The 21,990-nt window shown below is 37.9% G+C and overlaps 1 protein-coding gene across 3 annotated transcripts in view; it reads left to right on the top strand.

Annotated features, from left to right (window-relative positions):
- sptbn5 (spectrin, beta, non-erythrocytic 5) overlaps positions 1-21,990 on the top strand; it is a 90,874-nt gene that overhangs the window by 13,302 nt on the left and 55,582 nt on the right. For 2 of the 3 annotated variants that reach the window (XM_055005749.1, XM_055005751.1), the window contains exons 4-27: positions 521-688; positions 818-934; positions 1,032-1,189; positions 1,262-1,490; positions 6,794-6,880; positions 7,005-7,112; positions 7,183-7,267; positions 7,353-7,486; positions 8,482-8,702; positions 9,830-9,968; positions 10,798-10,932; positions 11,016-11,104; positions 11,434-11,481; positions 11,742-11,895; positions 12,832-13,035; positions 13,810-14,016; positions 14,814-14,985; positions 16,129-16,265; positions 16,645-16,857; positions 16,949-17,101; positions 17,565-17,695; positions 18,532-18,783; positions 19,553-19,628; positions 20,622-20,833. In XM_055005749.1, coding sequence (XP_054861724.1) covers positions 521-688; positions 818-934; positions 1,032-1,189; positions 1,262-1,490; positions 6,794-6,880; positions 7,005-7,112; positions 7,183-7,267; positions 7,353-7,486; positions 8,482-8,702; positions 9,830-9,968; positions 10,798-10,932; positions 11,016-11,104; positions 11,434-11,481; positions 11,742-11,895; positions 12,832-13,035; positions 13,810-14,016; positions 14,814-14,985; positions 16,129-16,265; positions 16,645-16,857; positions 16,949-17,101; positions 17,565-17,695; positions 18,532-18,783; positions 19,553-19,628; positions 20,622-20,833 — 3,629 coding nt within the window. The remainder of the gene's footprint in view (positions 1-520; positions 689-817; positions 935-1,031; positions 1,190-1,261; positions 1,491-6,793; positions 6,881-7,004; positions 7,113-7,182; positions 7,268-7,352; positions 7,487-8,481; positions 8,703-9,829; positions 9,969-10,797; positions 10,933-11,015; positions 11,105-11,433; positions 11,482-11,741; positions 11,896-12,831; positions 13,036-13,809; positions 14,017-14,813; positions 14,986-16,128; positions 16,266-16,644; positions 16,858-16,948; positions 17,102-17,564; positions 17,696-18,531; positions 18,784-19,552; positions 19,629-20,621; positions 20,834-21,990) is intronic. The other variant, XM_055005750.1, reaches the window with a different exon arrangement.

Genomic DNA, 21,990 nt, shown 5'->3' with positions numbered 1-21,990 from the left:
AATCAGCACGCCCGACATGTTTCCACAGGTGTTGCCAACACTGGAAAAAATGAAGGATGCACATAATCTAGATATTAAAGTATTTGCATTTTTACAAACTCAGTGAAATATTTTTTCTCCTTTCTGTGGTTTTGTGTCTTGTTTTTAGTAGTTTTATGTGTGTTTACTTGTTTTTTTGTCACTTTGCACTGCTTTTTTTTCTCGTTTTGAGTGTTTTCTGTCTCGTTTTGCAATTTTATTTCCCATTGGGATAGTTTGGTCTCCTTTCAGTCACTTTTTTTGTCATTTTGTGTCTTTTATTTTTAGTTTTGTATCTCCTTTTTCTTATTTTGTGTCTTATTTATGTAGTTGTGTGCTTTTTCCAAATGTTGTCTTGTTTTTGTCATTTAGTGTCTTATTTTTGGTTAAAAAAACAAAAAAAGACACTAAATGACCCAAAAAAAAATCAGTTTTGCTCAGTAAATGAAACCCAAATTAACAAAACTGATTACATGTTTTTAAACTCTTAATTTTCCTGCAGGAGAAGGTGGAGCTGACCGACGTCTACACGGAGCTGAAGACTGGAGTCGTTCTGATCCGTCTGCTGGAACTCATCTCCAGAGAAACGCTGCCGACACCCAGCCGAAGGAAACTCAGAGTCCACTGTCTGGAGAACAACAGCATCGCCATCAGCTTCCTGAAAACCAAGGTAGCTCACCTGTTCACTAAGATCCTGTCCCAGCTGTTAGCTTTCTCAGAACCAAGGTAGTTCACATGGCTGTGCAGTACCCTGGATGTCTGATTTCAGCCTCGTTTCCTGTCCGTGTCTGTCTGACAGATTCGGGTGGATCTGATTGGTCCAGAGAATGTGGTGGACGGAGACCGGACGCTGATCCTGGGTCTGCTGTGGATCATCATCCTGAGGTTCCAGATCGGACCCATCGACCTGGACGAGGTGTAGAACTGACACCAGATCAGTTTTAATCTGAGCTGATGAAGAACAGCATTAATAAATGAGATTATTTCCGTTTCTTCTTTTCTCTCCTCCTCAGGCTGGAGGTGGAGGCAGCGTCGCTCATCGCTCGGCCAAGGAAGCTCTGCTGATCTGGTGTCAGAGGAAGACTTCAGGCTACGACGGCGTCAACGTTCAGGACTTTTCCTCCAGCTGGAGGGACGGTCTGGCCTTCAACGCTCTGATCCACGCCCACCGGTAGCCGACAGAACACGTTTAGACTCAGAAAATGTGAAAATGTTGAATGTTATAAACCTCTCTCCATCCCAGACCTGACCTGTTCGACTACCGCCGTCTCCATGGCGACGACCCCCGCCGTAACCTGGGTCACGCCTTTATCCTGGCGGAGCGAGAGTTCGGCATCATGCAGCTGCTGGACGTGGACGACATGGTGGTGGCTCACCCCGACGAGAAGTCTATCATGACCTACGTGTCGCTGTACTACCACTACTTCTCCAAGATGAAGCAGGGGCAGACCTTCCAGAAGAGGCTGGCCAAGGTCAGTTATTATTGTTTTTATTATTATTATTATTATTATTATTATTATTATTATTACAAGGACAGACCTTCCAGAAGAGGCTTGCAAAGGTCAGAACCAGCAAACAATTATTAATATTATTATTATTATTAATACAAGGTCAGAGACAACACCCTGTTAATATTATTATTATTATTTATTATTATTGTTATTATTATTATTATTAATAATAATAATAATAATAATAATAATAATAATAATAATAATAATAATAATAATAATAATAATGATAATACCATTATTAATATTATTATTATTATTATTATTATTATTATTATTATTATTATTTTATTATTCATAATAAAATAATAATAATGATAATAATAATAATATCATTATTGATATTATTATTAATACAAGGTCAGAACCAGTACTATTATTATTGTTATTATTATTAGTAGTATTATTAATACAAGTTCAGAATCATCACTGAGGGGTGAACTGCTTCCTGTCATATGTTGTTAAAATAAATATAGAGTCTGAATCAAAGATATCCAGTTTACTGTCGTAACGGAAGGAAAAAAATAATTCACATTTCAGAAGCTGCATATATTCTAAGTAGCACTAAAAATAATATTTAACGTGCTAAACAAAGCAGACGAAACACTGAACAAATGACAGAACATAAGAAAATAACTGAAATCAAAGCAATTAAGAAAAAGGCTTTATGATAAAAGAATATTTTCAGTCATGTTATAAAGGAATTAAAAGATCCTGTAGGTGGGATTCCACAGCTGAGAGGCTTGATAAGATCTGATCAGCAGCAGTTGGAGACGTCTGGTGACATCTGCTGTACAAGAAAAGTCTGTAGTTTGTCTTTCAAATCATTTATCTTCTCAGCGTATTCTAGGCAACTAATCAGTAATTATATCAGAGAACCTGATCATTTATGATACAGCTGACTGCATTTAGCTTCAGGTCTGGTGTAAAGGCTTTGGTAACGTTACTAAAGTCAGTTTTTAAATCCCAGAAACGTCTCACATGTTGATACCGTGGACTGTTCCGCCCCCTGCAGGCTGCTGCTGGTCCTGCAGTAACTCTGAGCTCTAATCCAGCAGTTTCAGTTGGTGGATTACTGTTGGATTAGATTCAGGACTGCAGACAGAACCTCAACACACAGAGCTGATTTAACATTTTGATCATAAAATGGAAGAAAATTATTAAAGAATTCACATAAATATCTTCACCAAACTAAAATGATGTCTTCAGATGTATTATTGAAATCCAGAGTTGTTGGAAAAATTACTAGGATTGAGGGGGTTTTTTGTTTGTTTTTTTTAGAACTCTGTGATTTCAGCTTCTTAAATATGAATATTTTCTGATTTCATTTCTTTCCTACTTTGGAAACACAGGTCGACATTTTTCATAATTTTCTGACATTTTATAGCTCAGTGAATTATTTATTCCAGAAAATAATCAATCCTGAAAGTAATTGTTAGTTGCAGCCTGAATGTGATTCAGTTTCAGTTAAATTATTAAACATTTTTCCCATAAAATGCAAGGAAATTATAAAAGAACAACTATTAAATATCTTCACCAAACTAAAATGACATCTTCAGATGTGTTTTTAAGTCCAGAGCTGCAACGATTAATCATTCAGTTACCTGGTTTGAGTAAATTTTTTTTTTTTTAATTTCTGTGATTTCAGCTTCTTAAATATGAATATTTTCTGCTTTCTTTTCATTTCTTTCCTACTTTGGGAAACACAGATTGACATTTGTAATAATTTTCTGACCTTTTATTCCTCAATTAATTATTTAATCCAGAAAATAATCGACAGAAGACACTGCAGACTTACAAAAAAAACAGCTACCAAAGGACCAAAAACACCCTAATATAACGACAAAGACACAAAATGAACAAACTCCAGACATTTTGTGTGATTTTTTTTTTTCTTGTAGGAAGGTGTAGAACCTCTAATAATCTCTTATATTCCTCACATAAAGCACTCGTATTAACCTATCTTAGCGTTTGTGAGTGTTTAAACTCCCGGTGATGAAGCAGCCGGTTGTTGACTTTTCTATCTGGTCTACTTCCTTGTGGGCGGAGCTACAGACGCTGTTGTTGGAACAGGAAGCTGTTTGTTGTCAGGAGTGGAAGTGTCTCTTCATTCATGGAGAGTTAAAGTGACAGAGATACTTTCAACTTCACACTTGTTCCATGTTGGATGGAAAAGTCATGTTTCTTTCGTGTTTCTGAGGATTTCTGGCTGCAGTTGAGGTGATTCCCACGTCTTCAGTTATTATAAACAGAAGTAAAAATGCAAACAATTGTCTAAAAATAGTGGCTAAATAGTTTCAGTACTGATAGGAGGAAGAAGTACTCTTTGTATGTAAAATAATTCAAGTATTGGCATCAAAATATACTTAAGCTACCCAATTTAAAAGTATTAATTGTGCAAAATCATATATATATATAATCGGTTATAATTGTTGAAGCATCAATGTGATCATCACATAATTCAATTCAATACTTGAGAACAGTCTATTTAGCTGAATTAATGTTAATATATGAGCTAAAATTTCAATCGTTACAGCTGTAGAAAATGGAGGAAATAGTTAAAATGACAGATATCTTGTTAAATTTTATTTTAAGTGTGAATAATTTATAGTAATATTGGATTTATATGGTGAGTAAAGTTCAGATAATGTTTGTGGAATGCTAAAAATAAAGGATGAATTGCTGTTTATTGCTATAGATAATTGGAGAAATGGTTAAAATGATAGATATTTTATGTAAGTATAAATAATTTGTAATAATGTTGTATTTATATGAGGAGTATAGCTCCGTTAATGTTAGTAGAATGGCTAAAATTAAAAGTTTAATCATTGTTATAGGTGTAGATAAGGGAGGAAATAGTTAAAATGTTAGATATTTTATTTAAGTATTTATTTATAGTAATATTATTAATATAGATGGTGATTACAGCTCAGTTAATGTTAGTGGAATGGCTAAAAGTAAAAAGTGAATTGTTTAAATCGAGAAAAGACTTAAAAATAATCGATTTAACAATGGAAGTAGTTCAAGGAAATGTAAAAATGATTATATTAAAAACATAATCAGTGGTAGTACATACTATCTGAAATAGCGTAACTCCAAAAAAAGCATATTTAATCAGGAAAATAGTGTTAATTCACAACAAAAATAATAACCAGGATATAGTTGTTGTACTGAGTGGGTTGACTCGAAACAAAAATCCAGGATAAAGCTGTTTTCATTGATCTGTTGACTTATTGATCTGCCTGATGTTGGTCTCTGATGGTCAGAGTTGTGTTTGTGCAGCAGGTATGTCCTGCTCCAGTGGTTTACCTGGGGTCACCTGATCAGCTGTGTCACAGGTAGAGTGTTCAGGTGTCAACAGGGACTGTCCAGGTGGGATTATAGTGGCATGGCGTGTGTGTGTGTGTGTGTTTACAGCTTTCAGCAGTACTCAGACTGGAGGAACCTCAGGTGTGTTTTTAACGTAGACAACATCTAAAGGAGCATCTCTAGTGGTTTCCATTGGTAAATAGGTACATCAAAGTGTTAAAAGGCGTCTGAAGTCAGTAAGAGTAGCATCCAGGTGTGTGATGAGCTCCAGGTGAGTCCGTACAGAGGTGACATCATGTCAGTAGGAGGGAGTCTCAGTGGACTCTGGGTGATGAGGAAGTACAGGAGAGAATCATCCAACACTTCCTGTTTCAAGGTTTGTAACTTCAAAGATCGTTCTGCTCTGCTGCTTTTAGATTCTCACGTAAATGAAGATTAGTTTTTGTTTTTAGCCACAAATTTTTATTTTTTTTTTAATCATCAGCATTTTGAGGCTGCAGCTGTCTCCATCTTTATGTACATTACCCAGTTTTATTGAACGCTGGAGTGTTTTTTATCAATCATTGCATTTTTGCAGCTGCAAGAATTAACCATAAACGAACTGATTAATTGTCAACTACTTTGATAATCAGTTTGAGTTATAATTCTCAGATTTCAGCTTCTTCAGAGTGAATGTTTTCTGGTTTATGATTAAAAAACTGAAGCTCATTGGACTAAACCAGACATTTGAGGAAATTCTGATCCACATTTTTCACCATTTTATGACATTTTACATACTAAATAACAAATACACTCATCCATAAAACTAGTATTAGTTGCAGGCCTAAAATAAACCAAAATCCATTAGAATAAGTTCCAATTTAATAGATTTTTAGCTCTGATTTGATCGCCTCCAGCAGAACTCTGCTTTTGAATTACAATTGGTAATCAATTATTAGATTCAAGTAATTTTTACTTTAACAGTCTAAATTCAGTCATTTCAGCTTCTTAAATGTGAATACTTTCTGGTTTCTTTGCTCCTTTTTTACAGTAAACTGAAGATCTTTGGACAAAACAAGACATTTGAGAAAACTCTGATCCACATTTTTCACCATTTTAGATACCAAATATTTAATTACTTAGTCAATGAAAACAATTGTTTTTGCATCCCTTTTCTTCAAAAAATAACAGTTTACAAGTAAAACTTCATACTGAGGTTAAACTATGTAACATGAGTCAGTAAAATATACTGAAAGCATCATGAGTGTTTCACTTTTACATAATATATCATGAGATTATCATTCATTGTGAGTATTTTCTAGTTTCTTTCCTCTATGACAGTAAACTGAATATATTTGGACAAAACAAGACATTTGAGGAAACTGATCCACGTTTTTACAATTTTCTGACCTTTTAGAAACCAAACAAGTTATCAGTTAATGCAGGCAATATCAGGTTCATCAATAGTGAAAGCTGTAGATGTTTGCAACAAATCCGAATGAAATTTTAATCCAGATGTTTAAGTTGTGCAAAGTACATCACATTCAAAACTGTTTACCTGTATCTCCTAGAAATCTTTATACCTCTAATAATTTTAGCACAAATGTACTCTTAGTTAATTATAAAGGAATTTAAAGCAAATGTAGGATGATTTCCAATCTTGCATCCTTCCTGTTATGTGAGAAATGGTGTGAAATTTTAAGTATTATTCTGTCTGATGGAGGACTTTCTGTCACTAGATGGTAACTGAATATCTTGTAGTATTTTTCTCTGCTGTATTTTAGACGGTGAAGTCTTTAGTTTCTGTAGCTACACAACTTTAGCTCCTGTTTATGTTTGCATTTTTGAGAATGAATGTTACAAAAATGGAAACCAGACTTTGTCTGGTAACTAAAAACACTTAAAAACTCAATCTCGGGTATTTTACTTTTGCAGAGTAGTGCAGGATTTCCCTCTATTACTTATTTTCTCCACAGATTGTCAGACTGCTGATGGAACTGGATGGCATGAAGGTCCAGTATGAGAGGATGGTGTCAGATCTGCTTCATTGGATCAAAACCAAGGTAGGAAGTCAGTTTTAATCATGTAACACAACATCACAAACCACAGCATTGTGTTGATAAACAAACCCAAACATCACTCGATATGATGTCTGTCTGTGATTATTTCCTGCCTTATTGACTGAAGGTGGTGCAGCTGAATGACAGAAGATTCCCCAACTCTCTGAGGGAGATGCAGACTCTGGTGACAGCTTTTAAAACCTACAGAACTGTGGAGAAACCTCCTAAATACCAGGTCAGATATCCCTCTCTGGACTCTTTATTCTGTTCAATGCTCAGCCTTCACGTTAAACGTTGTTTTCCAGGAACGAGGAGTGATCGAAGCTCACCTGTTCAGCCTGAAGACTCAGCTGGTGGCCAACAACCAGCGGGCCTACAATCCTCCAGAAGGTAAACAGCACGTCTGATGGCATTAAAGTAGAACACTGATGATGCCAGGGCTGATTCTTGTGTGTTTATTTGTGTGTTTATGAAGGTAAAACCCTGAGCGACATCGAGAAGAGTTGGGTTTTACTGGAGAGAGCTGAACACGAGCGAGAACGAGCCCTGCAGGAGGCGCTGCTGCGCCTGGAGAACCTGGAACAGCTGGCCCAGAAGTTCAACAGGAAGGTAAACACACCTGTTCCTACTAAAGATTATTTAATAAACACTTTCAGTCATCATCAAACAGTTTCTCTGATTCATACTTAAGTTCATATAATCAAAATCTCTGCTGCATCCACATCAATAAGTTGTTGAAACCATGCAGAAAATAAACTTATGTCATTTCTATATTATGTTTTATATTTTTTAAAATCTCATTTCACTTCATTTGATTTATTTTATCTTCACTTTCTACCCGAATATTCTGTGTTTTCTTATTGTAGTAATGAACACAAAAAAATGTAAAATGATCACAAAAAGACGCAATATGACTGAAAAAACACGCAAAATGACCACAAAATGACCATGAAAAGACGCAGATTGACTGAAAAAAAAAGCAAAATGACCACAAAAAGACGCAGCATGACGCAAAATGACCAGAAAGAGACGCAAAATGACCACAGAGATGCAGGATAACCACAAAAAGATGCAAAATGACCACATCGACACAAAATGACCACAAAGAGAGTCAAAATGACCACAGAGATGCAGGATAACCACAAAAAGATGCAAAATGACCACATCGACACAAAATGACCACAAAGAGAGTCAAAATGACCATAGAGACACAAAATGACCATGGAGATACAAAATGACCATGGAGACACAAAATGACTGCAAAGAAACACAAAATGACTACATAGACACAAAATGACCACATAGACACAAAATGACTACAAAGAGACTCAAAATGACCACAAAGAGACATAAAATGACTGCAAAGAGACACAAAAAGATGCAACGTGACCATATAGGAGACAGATTTGCCCCCTCGGACCAATGCATTGAAAATGCATTGTTTACCCCTTTATTGAACATCCAGCTGCTCTAGCGACTTAATTTCCCTCCAGAGATGAATAAACCTAAAATAAATGTACTGTAACAGTGTGTGATCTGTTAAAGGTCAGGATAAGTGGATTTGAACACCTTAAAACCTGAATGTGTTGGTTTCCTGCTGTCAGGCGGCTCTGAGGGAGGGTTACCTGGAGGACACGCTGCGTCTGATCCGGAGGCAGGACATCCGAGGTTTGTCCACGCTGGAGGAGGCTCTGGCAGCCGGTCGGCGTCTGGAGGCTCTGTCCACCGACGCTCTGGCCAGAGAGCCTCGCTTCACGGCCCTCAGAGACATGGCTAAGTCCATCGAGAGAGGAAACTACCACAGCAAGGAGCAGGTCATCAGGAGGTAGAAGCCAGGACCGATACACTCTGGGTTGAAATTTTATCTGTTGTAGATCAACAGTGTAAAATAAAAAACTAAATAATGTATATTCTGGCAGCTGGAACACCAGAAAAATACTGCAATATAACAAATAAAAACCATCATAAAAAAACAACATAAAATATAGTAAATTATCAATAATAAAAAACATAAAAATACAGTAAATTATCAATAATAACCATAAAAATACAGTAAATTGTCAATCGTAAAAAAACAAAATACAATAAATTATCAATAATAAAAAAACATAACATTACCGGAACTTATCAATAATTTAAAAAAAAACATAAAATTACAGTATATTATCAATAAGAAAAACCTTAAAAATACAGTCAATTATCAATAATAAAGAAACAGAAAAATACAGTAAATTATCAATAATAAACATAAAAATACAGTGAATTATCAATAAGAAAAAACATAAAAATACAGTAAATTATCAATAAGAAAAAACATAAAAATACAGTAAATTATCAATAATAAAATAGATTTCCCAGCCTTAATTTTACACAAGATTGTGTGTAATTTTTTTAACTTTTTAATAAAACAACATTAAAATAGTAAATTACCCATAATATATAATAATATTAATTAGACATATATATGAATAATGTGACAGAAGCTTAAAGACATTATACACTAATAAAAACACATTTATTCAACATTTTTGTTGTGAAAATTTCTGTAGTTACAGAAGATATGTCTCTTACCAAAAACATCTGTGTAAAATCACCGGAACAAATCTTTGATTGCTTTCGCTAGTTGTATCAGAAGTTACAGATGTAAACTTGAATTTAAGAGCTTGATTAAATCAAAAAGATTTATTTGTGGAACTGTGACAGTTTAGAAATGTATTGTAAAGGTTTTTTTTAAATATCAAAACGTTTTTATTTTCTTAAAACATAGTTACATTTTTGTGCTTAATGTTATCTTACATTAAAATAAAAAATCTGTATATTTTATGAAATTTTATTGATATTTTTTACATTTAATTCAAAAGTATGGAGAAATTCTATGAAATCACATTTGTTTTCCACAGTGTATATCTGTATATATCTCTATATTTTGGTCTATCTGTGTGTGTCTCTAAGGGAGGAGAACATCAGCCTCCGATGGAAGGACCTGCTGCAGCAGCTCCAGGAGCAGAGGGTGCTGCTGGGAAATGTAGTCGACACTCTGAGCATCCTCAGAGACATCGAGCTTGTCTCCCAGGAGCTGAAAGAGCTGCAGGTGAGTTTATAACAAAACTAAAGCAAGCTCTAACAGCATGAAATCCCAAAACCTGCTCCTCAGTCACAGCTACAGATGATATTACCTCCTGTTTTCTGGCTGCTCCTGTAATTTAAATCTTGTTTTGTGTTTAAAGATTGTCCTTCTTTCTCCTGATTTTTATTTTTTTTTAGCTGTGGAAATCTGCTTTAACATAAAAATGGAAGAAAGATTATCACAAAAAGACTCAAAATGACCACATAAAGACACAAAATGACTAGAAAGAGACGCAAAATGATAACAGAAAGACGCAAAACGACCACAAAGAGACACAAAATGACCACAAAAAGACGCAAAACTACCACAAAAAGACGCAAAATGACAAGAAAGAGATGCAAAATGACTAGAAAGATGCAAAATGACTAGAAAGAGATGCAAAAAGGCGCAAAATGACCACAAAAAGACGCAAAATGACTAGAAAGATGCAAAATGACTAGAAAGAGATGCAAAAAGGCGCAAAATGACCACAAAAAGACGCAAAATGACTAGAAAGACAGAAAATGACCACGAAGACGCAAAATGACCACAAAGAGACGCAGATTTGCTCCCTCAGACCAATGCATTGATGGTTTTGTCACCTACAAAAAGTTGGCTGTTTTAGCTCAGTATATGAATCTGCTTTAACATAGAAATGGAAGAAAATAAAAATGTTTTTTCCAGTTTGAAAACCACTAAGAGTAAATAGAAGCCAGTAGAAACACGTCAGGATTTTTCTGAATGTTGTTGCTGGAGGAGAATTCTTTTCTAAATCTTTGAAGCACCAATAAACAAATAAATCTGTCCTCTGCAGTCCCAGGCGAGCTCCTCTGATCTGGGGAGGCAGCTGGCCGAGGTGGAGTCTCTGCTGCAGAAACAGGACCTTCTGGAAGCTCAGATCTCCTCTCACGGTGAAACCATCGCCGCCATCAGCAGCAGAGCGCTCAAGGTACACAACGGATTAAGATCTCACAGTGTTGAGGGAGGATTTTTAGGGGACGGAGGTCTCTGACTCCTGTTTCTGTCCTCCAGGGGAAAGTCCGAGACGGTCAGCAGATCCAGAGCAGAGTGAGAGCTCTGGACACTCAGTACAAGTCTCTGGTGTCTCTGAGCAGCAGCAGGTTGTCTTCACTTTCCTCCTCACAGCAGTCTGGTTTGGTGTGATTTTGTGTCTCATTTTTGTCGTTTTGTGTGGTTTTTCTTGTTTAGTGTCTCGTTTTTCTTGTTTTGTGTCTCATTTGTGTCGTTTTGGGTCTCGATTTTGTTGTTTTGTGTTTCATTTTTCTTGTTTTGTTTCGTTTTTCTTGTTTTGTGTCTTGTTGTTCTTGTTTTGTCTCGTTTTTGTTGTTTTTGTGTGTTGGTTTTCTTGTTTTGTGTCTCATTTTTCTTGTTTTGTCTCATTTTTCTTGTTTTGTCTCATTTTTGTTGTTTTGTATCTCGTTTTGTTCAGTTCTCTCCTCTACGCAGCAGATCTAGCAGCCGATTCCTACTGTCAGTGGTGAGAGTGTGTGTGTGTGTGTGTGTGTGCGTGTGTGCGTGCGTGCGTGCGTGCGTGTGTGCGTGCGCGCGCATGTGTAGTTGTGCGCATATATGTATATATGGAGCGAGGGAGGGATGGGTTTTCTTGTTTTTAAATGTTGTAAAGCACTGTGTTGCATTTAAACCGTATGAAAAGTGCTATATAAATAAAGTTAGATTCATTGAGATTCAGACGTGTTGCTGCTTCTTTACACCTCCGTCTGTCCTCTGTTTGATCAGGAGGAGGCAGCTGGAGGCTCAGCTCCGGCTCTTTGAGTTCTTCTATGACGGTGAGGAGCTGGAGGCCTGGCTCTACGAACGCTGGGTGAAGCTGCAGACCGCTGGGCTGGGACGAGACCTGAACCACATCCAGCTGGCTCAGCACAAACACAAGGTCAGACTCACAGCTTCACACTGGGAGTCACACTATTCCACAGCTTCCATTCCGTCTACAGATAGAAGACGTGCAGCAGAGTGCCAAGAAAGACTGCCTGCCAGTAAACAATGCAGGATTAAAACTTTACAGAAAAATCATCTTTACACATTTTATATGCGTGCATCATTTTTATTAATCTTCAGGAATGTACACAGAGTATCACAACAGGAAACTTCACAAGATATCTTAACCATCCGACCTCTAAAACCTGCTGTTAGGTTGAAAAGACGCGTCACCAGAATTATACAGTTTATCAGCCAGACACTGTAAAAACAGAAAGAAATATTTCTGTCAGGAAACAGAGTAAAATCTCAGCTTAAAACTGGAATATTTAATCAAAATCACTTTATTTTACACATCTTATAGAACATTTTTTAGCAAAATGACCACAAAAAGACAGAAAGTGACCAAAAAGAGACGCAGATTTGCTACCTTCGACCAATGCATTGATGGCATTATCACCTACAATATGTTGACTACTTTATATGCATTTATATAGTGAGAATTTTGGTCCGGCATTTTTAATTTATCTGCTTCTGCTTTTCAACATCAATTTGTCAAAAGATGTCAAATATTTCATTTTAGTTGGATTAAACACAAAAAATACTCCTGAATCTCACTTCAGGGTCAAAATAAACCAGTTTTAAATTATTACTATAAAGCATGAACATTGAAGAAAGAAGTAAATCAACTAATTTAAAGAGAGAAACTTTTAAAAATATAATGATTAACCTTAAAAATTTAATGTATACAATTCACCATTTTACGTGAATGATTGTTTCTTTGAAGGCTTGAATTTGAGTATTTCTCCTTTGATGCCTGACAGGATTCCTGAAAACATCTGTAGATAAAATCTGCTCAGTTTCATGAAGTAATCTGATTACTTCCTGCCAGGTGCTGGAGGCAGAGCTCCAGGCCCAGGAGTCTCTGTATTGGGGGGTTCTGGGTCGGGGTCAGGACCTGATGTCCAAGCAGAGCCAGGAGAACCGGTGGGCCGTCCAGAAGTGGATCAGAACCTTGAAGAAGCAGTGGAGCTACCTGACGGAGGAAGTGACATCACGGCGTGACAGGCTGCAGGCTGCCGCCGCCATCAAACAGGTGAGACACGGAATTACAGGTAGAAAAGAAGTTTTCTAGAATAACGACCCCATAGTAAAGTATAATTAGCAGCAGATAGCATTAAATATTTATGTTCCTGCTGTGGTAATTCATTTATTGTCATTTTGCCATTTTATGTCTTTCTTTTCCTGTTTTGTGTCTCGTTTTTCTTGTTTTGTCTCATTTTTGTTGCTTTGTCTCATTTTTGTTTTGTCTAATTTTTCTTGTTTTGTGTCTTGTTTTTCTGTCTTGTTTTTGTTTTCTGTCTCATTTTTGTTGTTGTGTCTCATTTTTTTGTTTTGTGTCACTTTTCGTTTTGTGTCTCATTTTTGATGTTTTGTGTCTCATTTTTGTTGTTTTATCATTTTTCTTGTTTTGTGTCTCATTTTTGTAGTTTTGTTCTCAACTTACTCATTTTTTTGTCTCTTTTTCTGTCGTCGTATAATAATATAATAGAATATCCTCTTTCCCATCAGGGATAAAATGAGGATTTGTAAGATAAGGAGGCTCTGTGGGTTCAGGGTTTTAGTGGTTAATTCTGTAATCCTTGATTGTCTTGATGTTAAATTACTTTCTTATCTCTACAGGATGTTTATTTTCACATTTCATCAGCTTTTTACTTCCTGTGATGGTGTCACATGATGCTTTTAACCATCCAGTCAGTATCTTCTCCTCCTGCTGTGTCTCCATTAGTTAAACCAGAAACCACTCCATTTGGTTTCTGGTTCTCATTCCTCCATCGACGGGTTCATTAACTCCTCCTCCTCCCATCAGTACTTTGCAGACGTGGCCGAGGCTAACTCCTGGCTGGATGACAGGAAGCCGCTGCTGACCAGCGAGGATCATGGGAAGGACGAGTCGAGCACTAGTCTGCTGCTGCAGCGCCACCAGAGGCTGGAGAAGGAACTGTTGGCGTACGTCTCGGAGATGAAGAGGCTGTCGGAGCAGGCCAAGAGTGCAGCACAGCTGACGGCTCTGACTGTGAGTTCAGACTGTTAATCGAGTATTCTATCGATTATTTGGATATATGAAGTCTGATAGTTTTATTGTGCAGCTGTTATCAATGATCATCTAGATCAGGGGTGTCCAACATGAGGCCCGCGGGCCAAAAGCGGCCCTCCAGAGGGTCCAATCCGGCCCTCAAAGTGTAAAACTTCCAGAGAAGACATTAACTGCAGATTGTAAATTAGTAGGGCTGGGTGATAAATCTATTTTATCGATTAATTCAACTTTGTACTTAATGTCGATTTGTTTTAATGAAAATTGATTTTCTCATCAACATCCGCCACCAACGCCTGCCTGGTGGACTCCCGAAGTTCAGAGTGGGGGCCCCCCCCCACAATTCGTTGTTGTCGTTTTGTGTTTTTTGTCTCACTTGTGTCATTAGTCTCACTTTTTTGTCCCTTTAGGTGTTTTGTCGAACTTTTTGTCTCTTTTTTGTTTTGTTTCATTTCGTGTTGTTTGTCTCATTTTTGTCATTTTGTGTCACATTTTTGTTGTTTTTTTTTTGTCTTTTTTGTCTGACTTTTGACTTTTGTGTCGTGTTTTTGTCGTTTTGTGTTTCCACTTTGTCTGGCTTGTGCTTTTTGTCTATTTTTTGTTAAAAGCCACCTTCATACCATATAATGTCTTCTCTGTAATTTTCACACTTTACAAAGTTGTCCCGTGGGCCGAATTGGAACCCCAGGAGGGCCGGTTTTGGCCCATGGGCCGCATGTTTGACACTCTGGTCTTGAGTGTGACACTAGAACTGAGGCGTCGTTTCTCTTCCTGTGCAGGCGGAACCTCAGCAGATTAAGATGATCCAATACAGCGACTCCTCCAGCGACGAGGAGGCGGGGCCAGCAACGGTGACCTCATCACTCAAAGCCCGGAGTGGGAGGGGCTCTGTAAGCTCCTCCCCTCAGAGGGAATCGAGCAGAGCCAAGGTCCGCTTCAGATTCAGCCGAGGTAACGAATGGAAAACAAAAAGAACTCACGATGGCACTCAAGATTACAGTGTGATGATGTTTTCATGTGTTTGGACCAGTCAGGGCACAGAGGAAGTGATGCTTTAAAGCTGCTACTTGGTCAGATTTAGAGGCAGCGGCTTTGACTACAACAGAACATTTTTTTGCAATAAAAGCTTTTAGCCAATCTCAAAGAGCTGCTGATAAATAAGCGGACAGCTGAACAGAACCTGAGGGTCATTATTTACACTCCTGAACAACATCTGAAGACTAGAGGAAAAATTATGAGAATTCACATTATACGTTGGTGGATCTTAACTGGGTTGTAAGTAGATCTTCAAAGGACAGTGGATAATTTATTAAAAACTGCATTTAAACTCAAACAGGATTCTCATCAGCTGATCGAAAGTTCAAGGACGCATTTACGAGACTATGTTTCACCCAAAAACACAAAAATATGTCTTTTGCCTTGTTGCGTTTACACAACAACGGAGTGGGAACTGCTAGAAGGACTGAAACTGCTGCAGTGTGCATGCCAAGCCAGTAGTCGGCGATGTAAGTTTGTAGAGGAACACCCCACATGACCGCTACCTGTTCCTCCACACACCAGAAGAAGTACAGCTGATGTAGAGGTGGGCTGATTATCTGGAGTATTGAATGCGTCTTCGCTGATTGCAGTAATGGTGCAACACATGCACACTTTGCTGAAGAAGATTCAATAAATTCAGTGGACTCAGCGGTACAAGCCCGACACGGTAGTCACTGTTCTTGTTGTCGTCCTGTTCGTCATGGCAACTAGAATAAAAGTGTGACGCACAAAGCACTCTGGAGGCCGTATTCAAAAGTTTCTGTGTAAACCGGAGGCCGCCACTCAACAAACCCTTTGAGTTTCATCTAAAACAGTTGTCGTGTAAACTGGCCCTAAGACGATAACCTTTAAAAGGTAGAGTCTGCGCACAAATCTGACTTTCATGTAGTTTTCTGTCAAGCATTCACACTATCATGACCTTTTGATTCTGCAAGATGTTTGGAGTGTTTGATGTTCACGGGAAGTAAACTGGGGAAATACAGAGATAAAAAAAAGTAAAATATTAACATGCATGTGCTGTAAAATGTGAAATCTAATCTTGAATTCTATTTTCAGGTCCGTTCCTGTGGGATCGTAACGAGATAGTGACGATCGTCGGCTCTGGGCCAGACGAAGACAAAGTTTTGGCCAAAGACAGTCGAGGAAACCAGCAGGTCATCCCCAAAACCTACCTGACCCTGCTGCCGGCCACGGTACGATCAATAATCAAATCAATAATTAATACGCTTTAAATCAAAATTCTAATGACCAATGTCTAATAATCAGTCATCCTGTTACTTCTGGAGCTCCTCAGGACTCCATATTAGGCCCCTTGAATTATGTCTGTGTGGTTTTAAGCATTAAATCTGACTGAATCTTTATATTTTAGGAAGCTGTGCACAAGTAAAGTACTTTTATTTATATTTAACTTGTATTAAAAGGTGCTACATGAAAAAAAATTCTAATTAATGATTAATATTTAGCCTTAAAGCTTATAAATTATGTTTTATAACCTAAATTTCTGTTCCACAGTTTGATGAAGACTCTTAAGAAGTTAAACTTTTAAAAACTAAAATGTCTTCCACTGTTTAGGCTCCTCCCTCGACCCCGCCCGTCTCCACCAATGACGTGCCAGAAAGCCCAAGCAGGAAGCTGAGTCGTCCGAGGCGAAGCCGCTCGATGCGTCGAAGCACAACGGAGATCCAAACGGCCTGGATGCCGGACCTGCAGTACCAGAGAGACACGGTGGAGGAAACACAGGCCGGTCTGGACCAGGACTACAACTCCCTCTACAGCCTGGTGAAGGTGAGAGAGGGGCAGCATGGGAAATGTAGTCTGGAGGAGTTAAAGCATGAAGATCAGCTTGTCCCGTAACATCATAACTGTTTGTTTTCAGTCGAAGACGAGGATTCTGGAGGAAATGCTGCGTCTGCATCGCTTCTACAACAGCTGCCAGGAGTTTGAGTCGTGGATGGAGGACAAGGAGAACGTCCTGAACACCTTCAGCACCGACGGAGACAATCTGGGAGTCGTTCAGGCCAAGTACGAGGTGAAGACTGAACTCAGTGTGCCGCAGAAAGACTGTTAAAAGCAGTCTGTGTGTTTAAAGAGTCCTTATTCAGCTTTTTTTTTTTTTTTTATCTGGAAACAGCTGCACCTTAGTTATAGTTTTAAATTATTATAATCTCACTGAGTCACTTTAACCACTAAGGCTGCTGCTACGGACACTTTAAACAGAATATTTCTACTTCATTTTAACTTCCATACATCTCAGGGATGTGTTTGTTTTACATTATGTTCTCTTTTTTGTGTTTGTACAGCTAAATGACAATAAAGGTTGATTAGATTTTTTTGGGGGGGTTCTGCCTGACCTTCAGTGTTAGAAAACTTGATTTTTGAATTTTAGTTATTTCTTAAAAAAAAAATTTCAGAAGTGTAGTTTGAAACCACGCTGGCTCTGATGTCTTTACATTCTGGATCCAGCTGACGTTGACCTCAACTTTATGTTTCAGAACTTCCTGACTGAGTTGGTGAGTGGGCGGGGCCAGCTGGATGACATCATCAAACTGGGGGAGGAGCTGGTGAGGAGTCGCCACAGTAAGCAGAAGGAGATCCAGGCCAGACAGAGGGGAGTCTCCAGCAGGTGATGAAGCAGAAACCCCACTGAACAGAAACATTTCAGATAAAATCAACCAAATCTGGACAAAATTCCTGCCTGACCTCCTCAGAATCAGCTGATTTCTGCTATAACTAGAATATATTTAATGAATGTTACCTTCATATATATGTATATTTACAGACCGAGGGTTCAAAGAAACGAGCCGATTATTCGGATATTCGGGTCCAGCCCTAGTAATTTCTGCACTTTTGTGTTGATTTTGCGTCTTTTTCTGACAATTACCCCTATTTTTGTGGTAATTTTAACCCATTTTGTAGTCATTTTACATCTTTTCATGGTGATTTTGCAACTCTCTGTTGTAATGATTCCTGATTTTTTGTAATGATTTTTTGCGTTTTTGTTGTGATTTTGTGTCTTTATATGGTCACGTATCTCTTTATGTTGTGACTTTTTGTCCCTCTGTCATGATTTTGCATCTTTTTATGGCGACTTTGCATCTTTTCTGGTGATCCTGTGTCTTTATGTGGTTTTTTCCACCTTTTTGTGGTAACATGGTGTCAGTTTTTATCAGAAGTCAGATGTTTCTCCTCCTAAATGTCATGTGTTTATCTGCTGGACTGATGACGTTCTGATGAAGTTCATTAAAAAGTGATAAATCTGAACCCACCTCTATGGACTTCAAGGACCTGGAAGTCTGGAAATATTCCCAGTCTGAAGGTAGAACACTGATTATTGATAAAGTTACTGGAGATGAAGAACCAGATGTTCTGAGAAGGTTCTGGTGGAGGACTGGTTAGTTTGTTCATGCACTGATCAGGTTCTTGTGGACCTCAGGTGACTCTGGTTCTTCTGTCCTTTAGGTGGGATCGAATCCAGCAGCTGAAGGATGAAAAAGCTCAGGAGCTGCTGAGTACAGCCGATGTCCAGTCGTTCCTGCAGAGCTGTGAAGAAGCTAGAGTCCAACTTAAGTCTCAGATGTCCCAGATGAACACCGTGGACGTCGGCTGCAGCTCCTTCACTCTGCAGAACGAGGAGAAGAACCAGAGCCAGGCCCTCAGAGACATCCAGGTCCTGGAGGGAAAGATCTCCTACCTGAAGAGCATCGCCAAGATGTGAGAGATTTATCCACTCTGTAGGACTGAAGAGGGTCTCTGTGGGTCTGCATTGGAGTTACTAAGAGAAGTAGTCTTCCTTAACCCTCATGTCGTCCTGTGGGTCAAAATTGACCCGTTTTAAAGTTTGAAAATGTGGAAAAAAAATATTTTCACAGTGAAACTTCTGATGTCCACATTTTCAGCATTTTTGGGAAGTCTTTGACCATTTTTTTTGGTGGAAAAAAAATGTTAAAAATGTTTCTGAAGAACATTCACAAAAAAATCAACCAAAATCCAGTGAATTTCGCTGTTTAGTTATTTTGGACGTTTTTTGTGTCTCGTGTGGTAATTCTCCATATATTTTAAATTTTGATTTATAGTGAATTTTTATGTGACCAGTCGTGTGACAGTCACAGTTTTAAATCATTCAAGTTTTTTTTTTATTGTTTTTGACAGTTCTTTTTTTCAGATTTTCAGGTATTTGAGACAATTTTTGGACATTAACTGAGTGATTTTTGTAAAATTCACAATATTTTTTTTAGTCAGGTTTAGACTAACTTACATAGTAAATGTAAGACTCATTGAGGACCTAAAAGAAGTTGTAAATATTTGACTGCTTTCTGTCTTGATGGAAAACGTTTTAACAGTGATTGAGACAAAGACTCATGAACTGACATTTCTAGAAAGTGGAATTCAGCCTTCTTCATGTTTGCCAGCTGAAGTCTGTGTTCCCTAACAGAAGCTGCAGTCTGAATCAACCTCATGATAATGGTTTTGTGTTTTCCAGGAAGCAAGACTGCAGTCCAGCAGAAAGTGCCGCCATCATGGAGGAGGTTCGAGGTTTGGAGGCTCTTCTGAAGCATGTAGGATTCACTTCTTCATCACGGACATTACATTACACTGTCAGGTTATCAGTTAGTTCTTGGTCACCAACTCTTCTGGTAATCAACTGGTTGGTTTGAGCAATTTTTTAATAAAAACTGTCTAATATCTGCTGCTTAACTGAATATTTTCTGGTTTCTGTCTTCTTCTGTGACAAACTGAAGAGCTTTGGACAAAACAAGACATTTGTCAACTCGGACTAAACAGCTGATCGAATAATCCAGGAAATAATCAACAATTACTGTATTATTTAGTGAGAGAACCCTCTTCAAACCGTTTGTAAAGTTCCAGACAGAGAATATATTAATGGTTCCTGATTTTTAGCTCTGATTTAGTTGCCTCCAGCAGATTTTAGAATCAGGATGAATTTCTCAGATCGGTTGTCATGTGACGTTCAGGTGGAGGTTTTTGTATTTCAGTAGAGTGGGGGACTGCGGGGGTCCTCGACTAACATCGATCCGTAAAGAACGATGTTAGTCGATTTTCGCCGTAAGTTGGAACTCCGACGAAAATGTAAACAAAGCCGTAACGTGCATCACGATATGATCAGTTCTTCGTAAAATTCATGAATACCACAAAATCCAAGGTGGCATACAACCGGAGAATGGAAACAAAGCCATCTTCTAGCGCCATGCGTCGACGTATTCATCCGCTCTGCTCGCCAACTAGTTCCGAGTTAGTAACCAGTCCCGACGTAACGATAAAACGCCGTAGGTCGTAGACCGAGGACCTGCCTATAAATATGAACGATGAAAAGCTGTAGGTCGTAGACCAAATACGAGTGACGGAACACCGTAGGTTGATTACGTCGTAAACCGAACACCCCCTGTATTTAGAGACCGAACAGCTGATCGATTAGTCCAGAAAATAATCAACAATTTGCATGTTTTTTAGTTGCATATCTAGAGAGAAGAAATTTGAACTTGTTTTATGAATCTTATCCAGGTTGTGTAGTAATACAGATTTTTTCTCAGGTGAAGCGTCAGGCCGCAGACAGACAGCGCCACCTGGAGGACGCCCGCTGGCTGCAGAGCTTCCAGCAGCAGGCCAAGGAGCTGCAGCGCTGGGGGGGGTCGGTCCAGGAGCGCCTCCTGCAGGAGGAGTCGGCCGGAGACGTGGCCTCGGCTGTAGCTCTGCTGGAACAACACCAGGAGCTGAGGCTGGAGATGGAGGAGCAGAGGAGCAGGTGGAATGAAGACACAAAGCAGAAACACAAAATAACAACACAAAGAAATGTATTTAATTAACTAAAGCTGTCAGCTAGAGAGTGGGGTTAGATCAGTCAGTTTTTAGGAATGTCTAAAAATAAAAATGCTTCAGGATGACTGGCGTCTCTGGGAATACTTAGTTTGAATTTAAAGTTAACAGTTTTTAAAATATGGTCTTCTAAAAGCAAGGGTTTTCTTGCAGCAGATCATTATTTAGGTAGTTTTATTTAGCATTAGCTTCTTTTTTCATATTTTTTAGTCAGCTTAAGAGTAACTTTGGACTAATTTTGAATATTTTAAAGTAGTTACAGATGAACTTCAAATAATTTTGAATAACTTTTTAATTATTTTGGAAGTTTTCTGTGTCTCCTGTTTGAGAATTTTTATATTTTTGGAAAGTTATTGAGTTATTTTGTACTATTCACAACAAATTTTTATTCAGGATTAGAGTCAGTTTGGACTAATTTAGAATATTTTTGTGCATGTGTGACAATTTGGCATTTTTTCAGAGATTATAGATGAGTTTCAAGTAATTTTGAATAAGTTTTTAGTTATTTTGTATGTTTTTTGTGTCTCGTGTGGTAATTGTCCATCATATATCTTAAATTTTGACCTTATATTTGTCTAAGATTTGTCTCCTTTTGTTCATCCAGCACCTGGTGGGCAGATCCTCTTCTGGTTACTTATCTTTTTGTTTGTTTGTTTGTTTGTTTGTCCATGAATCTCTTTAAAGTCATTCTGTTGTTTTTCTGAGTCATTTTGGACAAATTTCAAGTTATTTTGTACAATTTCTGATAAAGTTTTTCATCTGGTTTAGGTTAATTTTGAACACATTTCATATTGTTTTTGGCCATTTTTGTAACCGGACAGTTTTTGACTTACTGTGATCAAATTTTAAGTCTTTTTGAGTTAAATTTTTTTTTCACATTTTTTTTTTTTGTTTCTCATACGTTTTAAATCTGTTACACACTAAATACTCAACTGAAGCTTTAGTTTTAAAAATTAGATTGCAAAAATAAATCACAGTATCAGTCAGCAAAATTACAGTGACATAATTTTCCCAAATGGTTCAGCTCTATTTGGTAGCAGTTGAATTCATATAACTAATCAGGGGTTTGAGCAGATCGTTATTAGG

Source organism: Amphiprion ocellaris, chromosome 20 (assembly GCF_022539595.1).
Source record: "Amphiprion ocellaris isolate individual 3 ecotype Okinawa chromosome 20, ASM2253959v1, whole genome shotgun sequence".
In the NCBI taxonomy this organism is placed as follows: Eukaryota; Metazoa; Chordata; class Actinopteri; family Pomacentridae; genus Amphiprion; species Amphiprion ocellaris.
This window is presented reverse-complemented; position numbering and strand designations above follow the sequence as displayed.